The sequence below is a fragment of the Pelodiscus sinensis genome, chromosome 4 (genome assembly GCF_049634645.1).
Source record: "Pelodiscus sinensis isolate JC-2024 chromosome 4, ASM4963464v1, whole genome shotgun sequence".
In the NCBI taxonomy this organism is placed as follows: Eukaryota; Metazoa; Chordata; order Testudines; family Trionychidae; genus Pelodiscus; species Pelodiscus sinensis.
Genome location: NC_134714.1, coordinates 111,766,369 through 111,783,877, shown reverse-complemented (window position 1 = coordinate 111,783,877; position 17,509 = coordinate 111,766,369). Strand labels below are relative to the sequence as shown.

The following is a 17,509-nucleotide window of genomic DNA, read 5'->3' as shown; positions in this document are numbered from 1 at the left end:
CTTTCTTTGATAGGATAACGAGCCTTGTGGATAAGGGAGAAGCGGTGGATGTTATATACCTAGACTTTAGTAAGGCATTTGATACGGTCTCGCATGATATTCTTATTGATAAACTAGGCAAATATAACTTAGATAGGGCCACGATAAGGTGGGTGCATAATTGGCTGGATAACCGTAGTCAGAGAGTTGTTGTTAACGGTGCTAAATCCTGCTGGAAAGGGATAACAAGTGGAGTTCCGCAAGGGTCTGTTTTGGGACCCGTACTGTTCAATATATTCATCAATGACGTAGATATTGGGATAGAGAGTACGCTTATTAAGTTTGCAGATGATACCAAACTGGGTGGGGTTGCAACTTCTTTGGAGGATAGGGACATAATTCAAAATGACCGTAGCAAGTTAGAGAAATGGTCAGAGGTAAACAGGATGAGGTTTAATAAAGAGAAATGCAAAGTGCTCCACTTAGGAAGGAACAATCAGTTCCATACATACAAGATGGGAAGCGACTGTCTAGGAAGGAGCATGGCGGAAAGGGATCTAGGGGTCATAGTGGACCACAAGTTGAATATGAGTCAACAGTGTGATGCTGTTGCAAAAAAAGCAAATATGATTCTAGGTTTTATCAACAGGTGTGTTGTAAGCAAAACTCGTGAAGTCATTCTGCCGCTCTACTCTGCACTAGTTAGGCCTCAGCTGGAGTACTGTGTCCAGTTCTGGGCGCCACATTTCAAGAAAGATGTGGAGAAATTGGAAAGGGTACAGAGAAGAGCGACAAGAATGATTAAAGGTTTAGAGAACATGACCTATGAAGCCAGGCTTCATGAACTGGGCTTGTTTAGTTTGGAAAAAAAGAAGATTAAGGGGGGACATGATAGCGGTTTTCAAATATCTAAAAGGGTGTCACAAGGAGGAAGGAGAAAATTTGTTCCTCTTGGTTACTGAGGACAGGACAAGGAGTAATGGGCTTAAAGTGCAGCAGGGGAGGTTTAGATTGGATATCAGGAAAAAATTCCTAACTGTCAGGGTGGTCAAATATTGGAATAAATTGCCAAGGAAGGTGGTGGAATCTCCCTCTCTGGAGATATTTAAGAACAGGTTAGATAGACATCTGTCAGGGATGGTGTAGACGGAGCTTGGTCCTGCCTTGAGGGCGGAGGGCTGGACTCGATGACCTCTCGAGGTCCCTTCCAGTCCTATTATTCTATGATTCTGTGACACTCTATTCCTCCTCCCTACCTAGCTCTGACTCCAGTTATTTTTAGTAAAGTTACAGACAGATCACAGGCTCTGTGAATTTCTGTATTGTCTGTGACTTTTTTAAATTACAAATAACCACAAATCTTAGCCTTATTCATGCTATATGACCATCCATGATACTTTAATGGTTGAGAGACTGTCTAGTCCTGTGGTCCCCAACACGGTGCATGCGCCCGCCAGGTGCTCGGGGCTGGCCTGGCCCCGGGCACATGGCGCGACGCTTGCGGGAAGCGTCGGCCCCGGGTGCGCGGCGCTTGCGGGGGGGGAAGCGCCGGCAGGGGGGAGGGGGAAGCGCCGGCCCCGGGCGCGTGGCTATGGGGGGGGGGCCCGGCCCCGGGCGCGCGGCGCTTGCAGTGGGGAAGGGGGAAGCGCCGGCCCCGGGCGCGCGGCGCTTGCAGGGGGGAGGGGGAAGCGCCGGCCCCGGGCGCGCGGCGCTTGCGGGGTGTTTGCGGGGGGGCCCCGGCCCCCCGGGCGCATGGCTATGGGGGGGGGCGCCCCCGGGCAAGTGGCTATGGGGGGGGAGCCGCCCCCGGGCGCGCAAGTGTCCCCGCCCTCTGGCGCCCGGCGGGCGAACGGCCACGCCCCCTGGCGCCCGACAACCTCAAAAGGTTGGGGACCACTGGTCTAGTCTAATTCAAATAAATGTTTATATATTATTGTAAATTAGTTGCATCAGAGAACTTGTATGTTTATTTTCAATGGCAAAAGCTGGCTATTTCTGTTCTGGTAAAACTGACCAAAAAGAAGAAGCAATACTGCTCTACTTAGATTCCTAGAGAGAAACAAAATCTCATACTTTTTTGAATGTGAAGCAGGGTGGAATTGCATAGGAATTTAATATACTCCTAAACCAGGATGTTAAAAGGTCAGACATTCAGTTCAGAACTACCTTGCGTCAGCTGGAGCTGGCATGAGTTTCAGCTTATACATTTTTCCCCCTTGTGAACTATGTCTCAAAACCAAACCTAGTTTTCGCCACTTGTTCAGCCCTTCATTAAACTATTAGCACAATGCCAGGCACATCCAGCTGCACAAGTAAGGACACATAATGCACTTTAGAAATCAGCTGCCGTAGAGCACATTATCCCACCAGACAATGACCATCATGGTCCTTTAAATAAAACTGCCTCTAATATTTTTGGTTTCTACAGCCAGAACCTGAAATAGTAGCAGAGAGGTATAAACTTTGCCTGTGATCTTAATAGGGTGTTCAATTTTAAGCAGCATTGCAAACCCATAACTTTAATCATTTAGCTGCTTCACCACAGAAGGACCATTACACCATCTCACTCTCATTCAATAAACAGAGTGCCAGTCATCTTACTGTCTCTGGAAAGAGACAGAGAAGTGGGCTCCTTCTCTGAAACCTACTTCCACATATCATTAATACACTCCTGTTGGAGATACTTGAGATTTTTCAAGATTAATATAGTGAATGTTTATATTGTTCCATTTGAGTGTGCAGCAGTTCAATAATACATGTACTCATTGTGGTGCTAATCGCTCTTGCATGAACAGTTTGAACTGGAAAAGACTGCTGATTCGCTCTTCTGTCCTTTGGGTTTCATCCAAATAGCTTGTGTGACCAGACTCTTTCTTGAATGATCCTTTTGCTTGGAAAGAGTTATCTTCTATTGAGAATCACTTGACTTGTATCTTTTAAACTAAATCTAATCTCTTACCATGTAACTTGAAAAACGTCTTTGGATCAAAGTCATTAGGATCCAGCCCATCCGACTCCTCCCACACCTCTTTCAGTTGGTCTTTGCTTCCCTGTAGATTGGTTACAAATAGAAATCATTCAAAGTAAGGGTATGTCATTTTATTGCACTAATTTGGAGTTAAAGTTGCTCAAAAAGGCTTTTCAAAAACCTTCAAAATGGCCCTGTTTTATAGGTCTGATCCAAACGCCACAGAAATCAATGGCAGTCTCTTTCTGTTGTTTTCAGTGTGGTCTAAGTCAGGTTCTACATTGTCACAAGACAGGGGGGTTGAGAGTGCCAGGGAGTGGCATGCTCAGCCTCTGGGGAAAAGGAACACCTGGAATCACTCTAAATACAAGTTCTGAACAAGTGAATTTCAATCTTCTTGCCCAGAGGGAAGGGAGCTGTAATATGGGGATTTGCAGGGTAAGCATGAGCGGGGCAAAGTTAATCCTGAATAATCTGTTTTATGTGCTAGCATTTTGCCAGTATATCACATAACTGTGTACCAAACACAGCAAAGATTACAGGCAGTAGAGTGGGATTTTTCTAAAGTGCTCAGCATAGGTTTTCTTTGCTTCCATTGAACATGGTGATAAAAGCCTCACTGATTTCAATGAGAAGCAGAGTTTACGATTTTTTTAAAAATCCTATCCTCAGAGTATTAGTCTCTATTCCCCATTTTAATGCTGATCATTTGTGAATGAACAAGGTGTTATCCAGGCCTATTTTAAGCCTTTGCTCTGTGGTTTCTCTTGCAGAGTAAGAAATGTGTCAATACTGCATCCTTACAGGATGATTCACTTTGGGGTGATCGCCATGCTTTTTCTTCATTTCCTCATATTTGGCTTCCTCCTCATGTCTCTTCTCCTCATCCAGTGTTCTTAAATATTCTCTCCTTTCATGTTCCTTCATCATCTCATATTTCTTAAATTCATCATGGCGTGTCTTGTCATAGTTTTCCAGGTCACTTGTAGCCTGCAAGTAAAAACATGCTTATGTTAAGAAGACTGTATTGCTTTAAAGTGTGAATGCCTGGCCATATTTCCATTGCTTTACCAAACACAAAGTAAACTAATTGGGCATCCTCTTTCAACAAAATGCCGTGTAATATCTGTTTCCTCCTCCCCCCACACCTGTTCAGCAAAACCAATCCGTGTCTTCGATGTAATGTTCTTGGAATCCACTGAATTGCATTCTTCACCCATGCATTGGTAAGAGGGGGTAGTAAGGCATCTTTGCTCTTCTGTATAGGCCTTTACACTGGGCCATTACTCTCCATCCCAACAGATGAGCAAAGACTGGAGAATTGGCATAGTTTTGACTCCATTCTCCCTGTGAAGATGCATCCAGCTTAAGGTCAGCACAGTGCACTTCCTCTCAGGAGCTAAGTGGTGGTAGGGGGGCACAGGATATAACACATGGGAAGGAGATTAATTATTTTAACCTAAGGGCCAATGTTGATACAAGAACAAATGGATATAAACTAGCCATTGGCAAGTATAGGCTTGAAATGAGACAGAGCTTTCTAACCATCAGAAGAATGAAGTGCTGGAACAGCTTTCTAAAAGAAGTAATGAGGGGCAAAGACCTAACTTGTTTCTAGGCTGAGCTTGATACATTTATGGAGATGGTATGATGAGACTGCTTATAATGGCAGATGGCCTATCAACAATTGCCAATAGCAAGTAACTCCAATGGCTGAAAATGAGGCACTAGATGGGGAGGGCTCTGAGTTATTACAGATAGTCCTTTCCCAGGTGTCTGGTTGGTAGATCTTGCCCACATGCTCAGGGTCTAAATGATTGCCATATTTAGGGATGGGAAAGCATTCCCCCCAGGTCAGATTGGCCCTCCTCTGTAGCATGGGGGAGGGGTCACTTGCTGGTATGATCTAGAGTAAGTAGTGGATTTCCTGTAACTTGAAGTCTTTATATCAAGATTTAAGGACTTCAGTAACTCAGCCAGAGATTATAGGCCTACTGCAGAAGTGGGTGGGTCAGGTTCTGTGGCCTGTGATGTGCAGGTGGTCAGACTAGATGGTCATAATGGTTCCTTCTGGAAAGTCTTAGACTTTAAGGTCAGATTGTCCATTACCCAGGGTTTATGGCAACTCTGCAATCTAACTCTTAATCTGTAACTATAGCTCACTTTAAATACTATGAGTGAAAATGGATAATATTTGGAGGTTTATGTTGAGGCTCATCTATATTCAGAATTATTTCCTAATACCTATTTAGCTTCATGTTGGACATTTACTCCAGAATGAGTGCTTTATTATGATCCACTTAAAATAGCAAATGCTAGTGTTATCACTGCTGGTGTTTATTCCAGGATACAAATGTTTATGGTTTACCTTGCTGTTTAATGAACAAATATATAAAGTGATGTGTCAGGAATGGTTTAGGTAGTACTAGTCCTGTGATGAGTGCAAGGGACTAGATTAGATGACCTAGAATTTAAAGATACGTGAATTAATGTGAGCTAATTGCTAATTAACTTGAGTTAAAACAAGACCACATGCTAGTCTAGATATACCTTTATGGGGGCTAGTAGTTAATGTAGACTTGCTTATGCTTGAAAACAGTTTGCAGCTGGTTAGTTTTCAGGGTTTTATGTTAATGTATTTAATGGTATTAAAGGAAGTTTGGCAGTCTCATGCTGTCCCCTAAAGGATATTCATATTATGATGCTACCTTTCCAGTTATTTAGAATTCATTTCCAAAATGTTCCATGTTTATAAAAGCAATTAAGAAGAAATTGCCATCTATACCCAATTTTTCACTATTGGAAAAAAGCCAAACTGCAGCTCACTGATGTGTCAGCTGAGCAAGAACCACATATGAGATTGATATTTACTTAATTTCTACCATACCTATTGTTCAGTAAGTGCCCATTAAGCAACTTTTAATATTGATATCTGAAATTGAGTGGTGGTGTGGCATTGCAACTTGCCATACATAGGGTGACCATATTTCCCTATGATGAATACGGGATACCGGGCTGGGGGGGGGGGGGGGGGGGGAAGGAGTTGCGGAGCTCCCAAAGGGGAGGAGGCGCTGCTGGTGCTCGGGGCTTAAGCCCTGGTGGGGAGGCAGAAGCCACAAGCACTCAGGGCTTCAGTCCTGCAGCAGGAAGGTGAGGTGGGAAGCCACCAGCGCTCAAGGCTTCAGCCCCACAATGGTGGGGGGGTGCAACTGCTGGCGCTCGGAGCTTCAGCCCTGCAGGGGGCGGGGGTGAGGGGAGATGCTGGCACTCAGGGCTTCAGTGCTGCAGGGGGGAGCTGCCAGCACTTGGGGCCCCAGCAGCTGAAGTTCCGAGTGCTGGTGTCTCCACACCCACTCTGACCCGCTGCAGGGATGTAGTTCATCCCCGCAGCATGCAGGGTGGGGAGGGCACCCATCGGTACTTGAGGCTTCAGCCGCTGAAGCCCAGAATGCTGGCAGCTACCCCTCTTTCCCTGCCACACTGCAGGGTAAATACAAGACAATGTACCTTTTTTTTTTTTTTTTTTTTTTTTAAAGTCGGGATGCCGTGAAGAAGTCTTAAAGAAGGGACAGTCCTGGTAAAAATGGAATGGATGGTCACCCTAGCCATACATAAGGCAGGTCCAAAAATCTATATGGCCATTTTGAGAAGGGCAATTGTTATCTCACTTTAAAAAGTCATCATGTGACAAGCTTAAAGTCATTTAGGTATAAAATACAGTTTAAAATAGTCTACAGGCATAATGTGCCTCTGTCAAAACTTCACTGAATTTATATGCCCTTGACAAGTCATGTTCTGTTCCCACAGCTGCTCACTTTCACACAAGAATGAGACTGTTTAGAGGATGCTACCTGAAAAATTAACAGCTTTTGTGGCAAACACCTGCCAATGGTATAGAAGTTTTCCAATGTACAATGGACCCAAGTTCCTTAAAAATTAAGATCTGGTTATATTTACATAAGATTGGCATAGATAAAGTAAAAGGATTTGCTTTCACTTCAGAGAAATACACGGTCAATCATAGCAAGTGAACATCTACAATATTATATATGTAACACTTACTGCTTTGATCAACATATCTAAATCTTTTGATTCAAACGTGTCAGGATTGTGGTGGTTGAGATGTTCAAACTGTTTAAGGAGAGCTTGATGGTCTATGCCAGTGTCTGAAAGAACAAGATAAAAAATGTTTTTAAAACATTATTTTGAACATAAAACATCAAACAAGTTTGAAAGAGTTCTGGAAGTTAAAAGCTTTCAAGCGCAAGCTTGTGATATGCGAATATTTGAGGCACCTTGGGGACTGGATAGTTATTTGCAATTGATTAAAGAAAAGCAACATTTCTAGATTAGTGTTACTTAAGGAAGATTGGTGAGGTTCATTGAGCCTCTAGGACAGGGGTGATGAATCTGGCCCTCCACTTAGTTTGATCCATCTGCAGCAAGTCTCTATGGTGCAGGCTGGAACCCCCACCCTGCTGCAAGTATGTAGCATGAGTGCCAGCTCCCGCCACCCTGAGCCTCAGTGCTCTCCTTCTAGACAGGATTTGGGGGGGAGGGGGTTGTGCTTCTCATTGGGAGCCAGGTCAGTGAGTGATTTTTCTGTCGGCCAATGGCTCCTAAGCATAAAAAGGTTCCCCTCCTGCTCTAGCAATTTGGACAGCACTCCTTCTACAACATGCAAAAACTAAAGCAGGTTTCACAAGCATTTCAAGCTTCACAATTAAGAGGAGACACTGCACTACTTCTAATTCATGCAAACAACTGGTAAAACAAATAAAGCAGGTGATTCTACAATTGTGATGGACTCAGTTGGAGTGCCAAATTGTTGACCAACATCATCCAGCTAAACTAACTTTATAGAGCTGATTTCTTGATGCCTTATATCAGGGTGGGGAACCTCAGGCCCTAGGGCTCAGGACTCCACCACAGCACTGGGGAGCCTGCTGCCCCACTATGGGCAGAATGTGGGGTGTGTCTTTCTCCTTCTCAGTTAGGGACCATGTCAGCGACAGGATTTGCTTCTCACATGTGTGCGGCCCCCGACTGATTTTTTCCCCTGAGAGTCAGTGGCCCCTAACCCAAGAAGAGGTCTCCACCCCTGCCTTACACCTTGCAAAGTCACCTATATCGGCCCAAAGTGGATGTGAAACAATACCAAATCAGAATAGTAGCAGTTCAGATTCCTTTTGAACTAACTACAAGGCAGTGTGAAGACAGTCCTGTGTCCAATTAAGAGGCTGCAAACATTTCTCCCTCCCCTCTGTAGAGGCCATTTCCAGTGATATAAAGCATGCAAGTACTGTAACAGCATCAAACACTTCTATGCTGCCAGAGTTTTTCAAATGGTACTATGATTTGTCACTACAACCATACAATACTCTAGACCATTAATACCTTGGACACATCCATTCTGTTAAGACAGATATGACCGTTATGCCCAGTGATTCTAGAAGGCTATTAGGTTTGTTTGTTTTTTTTTAAAATTGGGCATCTTGTCAGAATGGCTTCCCTCCCCCTACTCCTCCCTCCCTTCCCCCGCCCAAGGAAATGTTTGATCTATGTAGGAGACTGCAGGATAAATTTTCCTTCAACTTGTTACCCTTTAGTAAGCTAGTCTTCTCACATCTGTACTATTTTCTTTTTTAAATCATCAAAGGCCAGCAAACTGTGGCCAGTGCATATTTTAACTACCATTCCTCCACTGTCAGATCATAACTTGTTCCTAAATGCATTCTCTGATGAATGACTGTTATAAAGCATTTTTAAAAGTGCAGAATTAAAATTTAATGTTCCATATCCCTGCTAGTTACAGACAAAAGGTTATTGTTTGATAATTTAAAAATGAAATAGTGTAAAAATACATCTGTTTAGGGACATGTGAGTACCTTATTACTGTAGTACAGGTTGAACCTCTCTAGTCCAGCACACTCTGGTCCAGCAACATCCATGGTCCGGCATGATTTTAGTTAGCCAGATGCCCACTTATCTGGGAGTGGCCAAGTTTCTTGTGGTCACGAAGTTTGTTTACAGCCACCATTCCTGGCTCTCAGTGTTCTGTGCTGTTACTTAGCTCTAATTTACGCCTAAATGTCTAAAAGCCCAGTAAGCAGTAGAATTGTTTGGTAATACTGCTAGGCAATATTGACCTACTATAGTTCAGCAAATTCCCTGGTTCTACATAGGGATGTAATAGTGTAGTCAATTAACTGATAAGCAAAAGCTTATAGGTTAATGCTACAGACTACATGCATTTCCCACCCTCTCCTTCCCACTGTAAATTTTTTAGCAGGCTGGCCAGCAGCCTGGCTCAGTACTGACCTGCAACGGGTTCAGGACCTAACTCTGCTGCGGCCCTGTATTTAAAGTTTATTAGGAACCAGGTGGGCAGGCAGCGTGGCTCAGTTGTGGCTCATGCTGGGTCTGGGAGCTCAGATCCCTGCCTAAACAGGGGCTCCTGCCACCCCGCACTGCTGCCCCTTTATCAGAGGCAGCAGCACAGGGTGACAGGCAGCCGGTCCACGACGGGAGCTGGTACAGAGGTAGCAGTACAGAGTGGCAGGGGGCTCCTTGGGAGTGGAGCCCAAGCGCACTGGCTGCTGGCCCTGCCCTCAGGGACTACAGAATAATCGTGTAACTGATAAGAATTAATGAGGTTACTCGACTATTCAATTAATCAATATTTAACATCCCTAGTTCAACACCAGTCAGGTTCGGAGGGTGCTGAACTAGAGACGTATAACCTGTATAAGCAGCTCACATTTTTATTGTATCTTTCCTCTGAAGTTGGGAAGTACTATCACTCACATTTTACAGCTGGGCAACTGAGGCAGAGAGTAACTCAAGTTATACAGATACTATATATGTAATGGTGATAGCATTGTGACAAACTGCATTCCACGTGATGCATAAAGTGATACGTGGATGCTGTATGTACAGCATAGGAATTGGGTAATGTCCCATTAAATAATGAGTCGTTAAGAGGCCCTGACTTTTTTCCATGTTACAGAAACTATCAAAGCCTTACTAAAGATGCATTGTGTGTATGGAATTAGATTTTGCATATAGTTAATATGCATGATTATGTGAACTCTTATGCCTATGTGGTTCCTTCACACACACACACAAAAAAGGCCTGACTACTTCAGATGTGTGCTAATTTATCTTTTCCAGGACCACTGCTAACAAATCTTCAAGCAGCTAAAAACAGACACTACTTTTTCAGGCATACTGTCAGAAAAATATGTCCCTGTATCCACATATACACAACTGTTGAACTCTCTCTAGACTAATCTGATGTGTAGCACAGGAAATATTCTGTTCTGAATGAGAGTTTTAAGGCTCAAGATCTTGTAGGGCTAGACTTGAGAGTAACACGTCCATCCCAAATTAATGCTAAGACCTTTATTAATCCTGGATTTTCCTCACTCTCCCAGGGTATGTCTACACTACCCTCCTAGTTCGAACTAGGAGGGTAATGTAGGCATACCGCACTTGCAAATGAAGCCCGGGATTTGAATTTCCCGGGCTTCATTTGCATAAGCGGGGAGCCGCCATTTTTAAAACCCCGCTGGTTCGAACCCCGTGCAGCGCGGCTACACGGGGCACGAACTAGGTAGTTCGAACTAGGCTTCCTAGTTCAAACTACCGTTACTCCTCATTCCACAAGGAGTAACGGTAGTTTGAACTAGGAAGCCTAGTTTGAACTACCTAGTTCGTGCCCCGTGTAGCCGCGCTGCACGGGGTTCGAACCAGCGGGATTTCAAAAATGGCGGCTCCCCGCTTATGCAAATGAAGCCAGGGAAATTCAAATCCCGGGCTTCATTTGCAAGTGCGGTATGCCTACATTATCCCGCTAGTTCGAACTAGCAGGGTAGTGTAGACATACCCCCAGTGACAGTGCAAAGCCCCCAGAAAGATACCCTGACAGGGCATCTCAGGGAATCCCAAGATACTGTAAAGTCAGCATGATTAAGGGTGGCAGAGGAAGGATAGGGAATACCTAAAGGGCCATATGCTCCACTAATTCCCAGCGGGCACAAAGGCTCAGTGCCACAAAGGGATTTTGGCATTGTGAGCATGTAAAGCATGCCAATGCTGAACCTCAAGTCACGGACAACACTGATCCAAAAAGCCTGAGTTGAGCACCTAGAGTCCCTATACAGTAAATGGGGAAAGATAGGCACTTAAAAATGTGGTGGGTTTTGTTTTTAAAGCTAGCATGCAAGGCAGCTCCCCATCTAAACTAGCCAGTTGGAAATACTGATGAGACGGGGTGTATTAAACCAGTCCACTCTTGGATATAGGCACCTGAATCTAGTTGCAGGAAGGAACCTAGCTCTGTTTGCACTCCCCAGCTGGAAACCCTTCCTTATGCACAGTGGAACAGCTTCAACAGGAGAGACTGAAAGAACCCACATCAGAATACCCTGGTTAGCACCCTCAGAGGAGTGGAAGATCCTTATGCAAATCTTCTGTTCACTGCTCCTTTAAGTGGGGGAATTGAAGCCGAGTCTCTCACGTCCCAGGCGAGTGCTCTAGACATAGGGCTAAAAGGTATAAGACCATCACCTCTTCCTCTTCTGACAGTTGTGTGTGGAGTGAGGCGTCTACCTCAGCTGTCTGACTCCAGAAATATTAGTTGCTGGGCCAGAGAGAGCTTGGTGATTAGGATTAGGTGATTTGGTAGGGTAAGAGATCCAGGATGCATCTACACAGCAGGGCTTAATTTGAAATAAGATACACAAATTGAGCTACATCAACTGTGTCGCTTATTTCAAAATAGCTTATTTAGCAATACAGCACATTTCAAAATAGAGCACTCTTCCTCTGACTTCCCTTATTCCTCATGCAGTAAGGATTACAGGAATTGGAGTAAGAAGTCCTCCAGCATGACAGTATTTTGACATTATTTCGACATAGTCTGCATCTATACAGCAGGCAGTTAAGTTATTTTGAAATAATGCTAGATATTTCAAAATAATGTTGCTGTGTAGATGTAACTCAAGAGTCCAATAGTGCCCTGTTCTAGTTGCTGCATCTGAGGTGGGAATGGAACCCGTATTTCCCACATGCTAGGTGAGACAGTGGGCCCAAAGTTACCTGGACAGTATTAGCACCACCATAACCACAACTGGAATCCAATCTGGAAGGCAATCTCTGGGCATACCTACCCAATCTAGCCCTACCACACAGTAAATGGGTGAATGTTTATCTTCTACTGATTCGTGTATTACAATGCACTTTAGGTACCCAAGGGCAGTGTGCATGCCTGGAAGCAGAAATATAAGCATCCAGGGAGCTCTTATTCAGACAACAAGCACTGAGTGAGTTTAGACGCCGATGGCGTTTGGTGGGAACCAACAGGGAGTCTTGTGGATTGTAGTGGTGCCTAAAACATGTGCATGAGTCTCAATGTCTAGGGGTTAAGGGATAAATTTACAAAGGAATTTAGGAGCCTAGCAAATCACTGGGACTCAGCCTGAGTTCAGCACCTAAGCTCTCTATACAATGAACAAAGAGTAGCTCCTCAGAATGGAATTCACAAAAGCCAGTCACTAGGTGGTGCCTCCCCTAAAACAGCCAGTGGGAGATGCCACAATGCCAAAGGGTAAGCGGGCCTTAGGCACCCAAGACAGTGCCTCCTTTTACTTGGGATTCTCTGCTGCAACTCCTCTCTTATGGCTAGTCAACGCTACTGACTAAGCTGCTGTAACACTGCATCCTCTATAAGTGACATCAGTTACACTGGTGCTATGTGGGCAGGAGACGACATATTCCCACCAACACTGCTTCTGACTCTCCTGAAGGTGAACTAATTATGATGAGGGCAACAACTCTTCTGTCTGCAGAGCAGGTCTTCACCAGATGGGCTACAGCAATGCATGGAGTATGGCAATGTAAGCTTGCTGTTGGTGATGGGTGCCTATGATGATTTGTGCAGGAGGGAGCTTAGGCATCTGGATGCTTAGCATGGCACTGCCTGGCAGGGCACCTGCAGTTCTTATTGACTTCAGTGGAATTTGTGCATGTTCAACACTTCCAAAAATTGGGAATCTAAAATTAGATACACTGGTCAAATTTTTCAAACCTAAAGTTAGAGATCTAAATACAAGAAATGCTGCAATCGGAGATCAAGGCTCCATTGGAGGCAGGGGCAGATGAGTGTTTTGTGCATCCCCTGGGCTAAACAAAGTGGGAGTCACTCCTCACCCGTTCTACCCCTTCCCAGTGTGCCCGCAGGGAAGTGAGGTTTGAGAATGGAGGCTTGCCTAACTCTGCCAGCACTGAAGTGAGGAATAGGGTTAGGCTATGGGGGCTCCCCAGCAGAAGCACCAGGTGGGCAGAGTGGGTCAGGGTGAGGGGGCACCCATTTTCCAGGGTCTCACACTTGGCCAGGGCACTTGAACATGGGCTTTGTTGGCCTAGTGACTAGTCCACCATTGGAAAAAGCAGAATAAATACAGTCCTTATCCAAAGATATTTGGCTTTTTCCTGACATTACACAATTCCCTCAATCTGCCCACCTTCCCCACAATACTAAACTGTCAGTATTTTAGTGCCACTGTGGTATAAGAATACAAGTTTAGATTGATTCACTGCCCACTGAAGTCACTGCGAGTCTTTCCACTGACTTGATGAGTAACTGGATCAGGCCCCTATAACATTGAAATCTGCACAGAAAAATTACACAGCAATTTTATTTAAACTAACCAGAACATTTTGGAAAATATTGTTAGCAGATCTTGCAAGTCATCACCAGAAATTCTGTGCTTGTGAATACAATTTTTTTCAGAAAGATACCTACAGTAAAAGGTTTTCATCAAGTCTTTCTGGTCATTTTTTTTTAAACTTTATATGTTGCATGTTAGAATTAAATTGTGCAGTGTTGGGCTAGGTAAGGAGGCAACACCTCCTGCCAAGCAAATTGACAGTAACTGTACTTGCTGGAAACTTGGGTACTTTTTTTCTAAATATAAAGACCTACTGAGTGTAGACTGCAGTGTAGCATTAATACTATAATTATGGATGAGAGAACTTTCATTCCAAAACCCTGTTCATGGTGCTTAGGACTGCAACAACAAAATATTATCCTTTGAGCGGAGTTTCTCATAAGCCTAAAATTAATTTCGGCAGAGGAGAAGTTTCAAAGAAAGAGAGCCACTTTTGAGCCAGTTATAAAAACCTGTTAACACCTTTTAAAAAAAATGATTGTTCTAAATCCACAAAGAGACAAAGGTGTTTAACACTTAATTTTTACAAAAGACAGGACTATGAAGCACTGTAAAGTCTAACAAGATGGTTTATTAGGTGATGAGCTTTCGAGGGCCAGACCCACTTCCTCAGATCAAATTGTGGAAGAAAATTGGCATGACCATATATACCAAAGGGATACAATAAAAAAAAAAAGTGCACACACAAAATTGACAAATCAGATTTTAGAACAGAGGGGAGGTGAGTGTCTATGAGATTATCTCAGACACTAACCTCTCCCCCTTACCCGCTTCCCCTCTGTTCTAAAATCTGATTTGTCAATGTTATGTGTTCACTTTTTTTTAATTGTATCCCTTTGATATATATGGTCATGCCAATTTTCTTCCACAATTTGATCTGAGGAAGTGGGTCTGGCCCACAAAAGCTCATCACCTAATAAACCATCTTGCTAGTCTTTAAAATGCTGCATAGTCCTGTCTTTTGTTTCAGCAAGACCAGACTAACACGGCTACATATCTATTACCTAATTTTTAGGTTCCCTGGCACCCAAGGGTATTCTCACCCCCAAGTAAGGCACCCAGGCTCCCTGTACCATGCATGGGGACCGTTAGGTTCCTAAAGATGGTATTCATATAAGCCAGAGCATGCTGAGCAGAGTGCTACCTAAGCTAACCAGTAGGAAACGTCAAGGAGAGGGGTAACACCTTTCAAAGGTAGCAAGGCACCTATCTCTGCTTGGTGCCACACAGCTGCTCCTGGAGCTCAGGTCAAGTCAATCCTTTCTCCTTCTCGAGGGCAGGTAGCTGTGGACATGACCCCAATCTGTTATAAACAACAACCCAATGGTTCAATGGAGCAGGTAGTGGAACATGGGTTTCCTGCATCCCAGGTGAATATCTAAGCCATCAGGCTTCAGCATCTATCTTTCTCTGTCTGTCCCTGTGAATGCCAGTCTTAGGGGATTCTCCTGGGTGCGTAGAGCCCCAAGTTCAAGTCCCTGCTCCAAATAAGGCACAAAGAGGAGGTGAAAACTGGTCTCTTACAGCACCCTGTGGGTGCCCTAATCCCACACACTAATTCCTGATCTGATCTCCCATGCTGTCTTTTGTGCAGGTGATGCATCCTCTGAGCTTGTCTTATTGGATCAGGCCCAGCAGGAAAGACAGGCAGGGAACAGTTTAAGAATCATACTGGGTCTTAGGCATGCAACAGGGAGCTGAGCTGCATCAGGAGTTAGGTAGCTGAGTTCATGTCCACCAGTGGAAACGTAGGCACCATGGACGTCCAAATGTTGAGCTAAGTGACTAGCTCATGTTGTTTTGTACTTGGGGGAAATCTCTAAACAGTTTAACTGATTAAATTCAACCCAGCCAAGCTGCTAGACTACAGTGAAGGATGTGGACAGTGAGACGTTAGGGGAAACCATTGTCTGAGAAACAGTTATAAAAGCATCTAAAAGTCCCATTGTCAGAATCAGTTGCTTCCCTTCTCCCCAGTTTCCTAGAAGGCCAATTCCCCATATCTTCCATCTGAGGAGTATGAAAAGGGAACCTTCTTACCATTCCAACTCAGTTTAATCAATATTGCTGATTAGCACCAGTGAGATCAAAAATGGTGAATTCTAGGCACCCATCTGTTAATTCTCTCTGAATTATACTTTGTATTCTTACCTTGAAAGGAATCCATTTTAGCTTTAATTAGCATCCTTAACCTTGCCACTTCTTGTCTTTTCAGTTCATCCAACCTTGTTCTCACATGATGGCTTACTAAGTCTAGCTCTTTGCTTAGCTTTCCACTCTGTTAAAATAAACAATGATCTATAAAGACAAACATGTTGTAGTTTTCAGATACCCACCAGATGTGGGTTGTAAGACTCCACTCATGGTAGTCACCGCCCATTCTGAAGATCTTATAAAAACCATAAATATCTCAAACATTGCTCGGAGAAAATATTGACTTTGTAAATTTATGAAAATGGAAGTCAGGGCAAGGTACTGAAAGACTGTTTAAACTGCCTTTTTTTTTTAAAAAAAAAAGTTGATGTTCCAAATACCATAATTAAATCAGACCCCTGAAGTAGAGCTATGTATCTGTATAGAAAGTGACCATGCTGTAGAACAGCTATTCTCATCATGTGATCCACAGAGACCTGCAGACCAACATAGCAATGTGGGCACCACTCTCTTGCTGAAGACTGTAACAGCTATAGGGAAGAATCAGCACAAAAGCAGCCACCTGAGGGTGCTATAAGAATGCATCTGAGGATTGTTACCAATCTCCAGGGACTGTGCAAGGAATGGAGCGGAGCCAAGAGCCATCAGAATCTAGGATAGGGCTGGGCAATAAGTTGCTCATGGACCAGATGCCGTTTGCCAGGATTAGACCCTGGTGGGCTGCCAGACACTTTATTTACCTGTATATCTGCAGGTGCAGCTCCCATTGGCCATGGTTCACCATTCCCAACCAATGGGAGCTGTGGGAAGCAGTGGTCCGGCCTGCATAGCTTCCCTCAGCTCCCATTGGCCATTCCTGCAGATGTTTGTGTAAATTTAGTGCTGGCGGCCCACCAGGCGCTAACTCTGGCAACCCACATCTGGTCCGCAGGCCACTTATTGCCCACCCCTGCTCCAGCAGCAGCATCAGAGCTTTGCATCAAAGGGAATGCAAGACAAATAGAAACTTGGAGCTCTCCGATCCCCAGTCTCACCATGCATTTGCAGGCCAGGTTTCCTCCCTCCCTACCCAAATCCAGCACTCATAATAGAATGTGAAGCATCCATCTGGGCCTCAGGATTGGGGAAGGGCAGAGGAGGAGTGAATATGACCTAAGGTGGTAAGTAACAGCAGGAGAAGGGAGAGCACCAAGACCATGCTTGGCATGGTACCTGAAGTAGGAGTGCTGAGAAAAGAAGAGAACCACAGTTTAATCTTTTTTATTCTTCCCAAATACTATCACTTTAGCACAAAACTTGAAAGCAGTGTGTTGTCCTCAACTCCTAGTGTCTTCAAGGTCAGGCTTTTTTGTGTTTCTCTCCCTCCTCCACTCTTTCATGTCATTAAATGTATATGTGGCACATTGCTTCCACCTGAGCAGGCAGAAAAGCCTCTGCTGTTGGCTCACTAGTACTTTGAATTAGTTGGCAGGCAACAAAGTGAGAGCAATGCTTCCACCTGAGCAGGCAGAAAAGCCTCTGCTGTTGGCTCACTAGTACTTTGAATTAGTTGGCAGGCAACAAAGTGAGAGCAATGCTAAGAACTAGTGAACACTATGCTGTTCATTTTGAATTTCAAAGAATTCTTAAGGCTTTGCTTTCCATTTTGCAGGATACAGTGAATAACTGTTTCCCA

General features: G+C 44.2%; 1 protein-coding gene across 9 annotated transcripts in view; it reads right to left on the bottom strand.

Annotated features, from left to right (window-relative positions):
• The window catches only part of NUCB2 (nucleobindin 2), a 57,385-nt gene that overhangs the window by 24,884 nt on the left and 14,992 nt on the right, over positions 1-17,509 (bottom strand). For all 9 annotated transcript variants that reach the window (XM_075928072.1, XM_075928070.1, XM_075928073.1 and 6 more), the window contains 4 exons: positions 15,832-15,958; positions 7,010-7,113; positions 3,752-3,937; positions 2,939-3,029 (listed from right to left, as the gene is read on the bottom strand). In XM_075928072.1, coding sequence (XP_075784187.1) covers positions 2,939-3,029; positions 3,752-3,937; positions 7,010-7,113; positions 15,832-15,958 — 508 coding nt within the window. The remainder of the gene's footprint in view (positions 1-2,938; positions 3,030-3,751; positions 3,938-7,009; positions 7,114-15,831; positions 15,959-17,509) is intronic.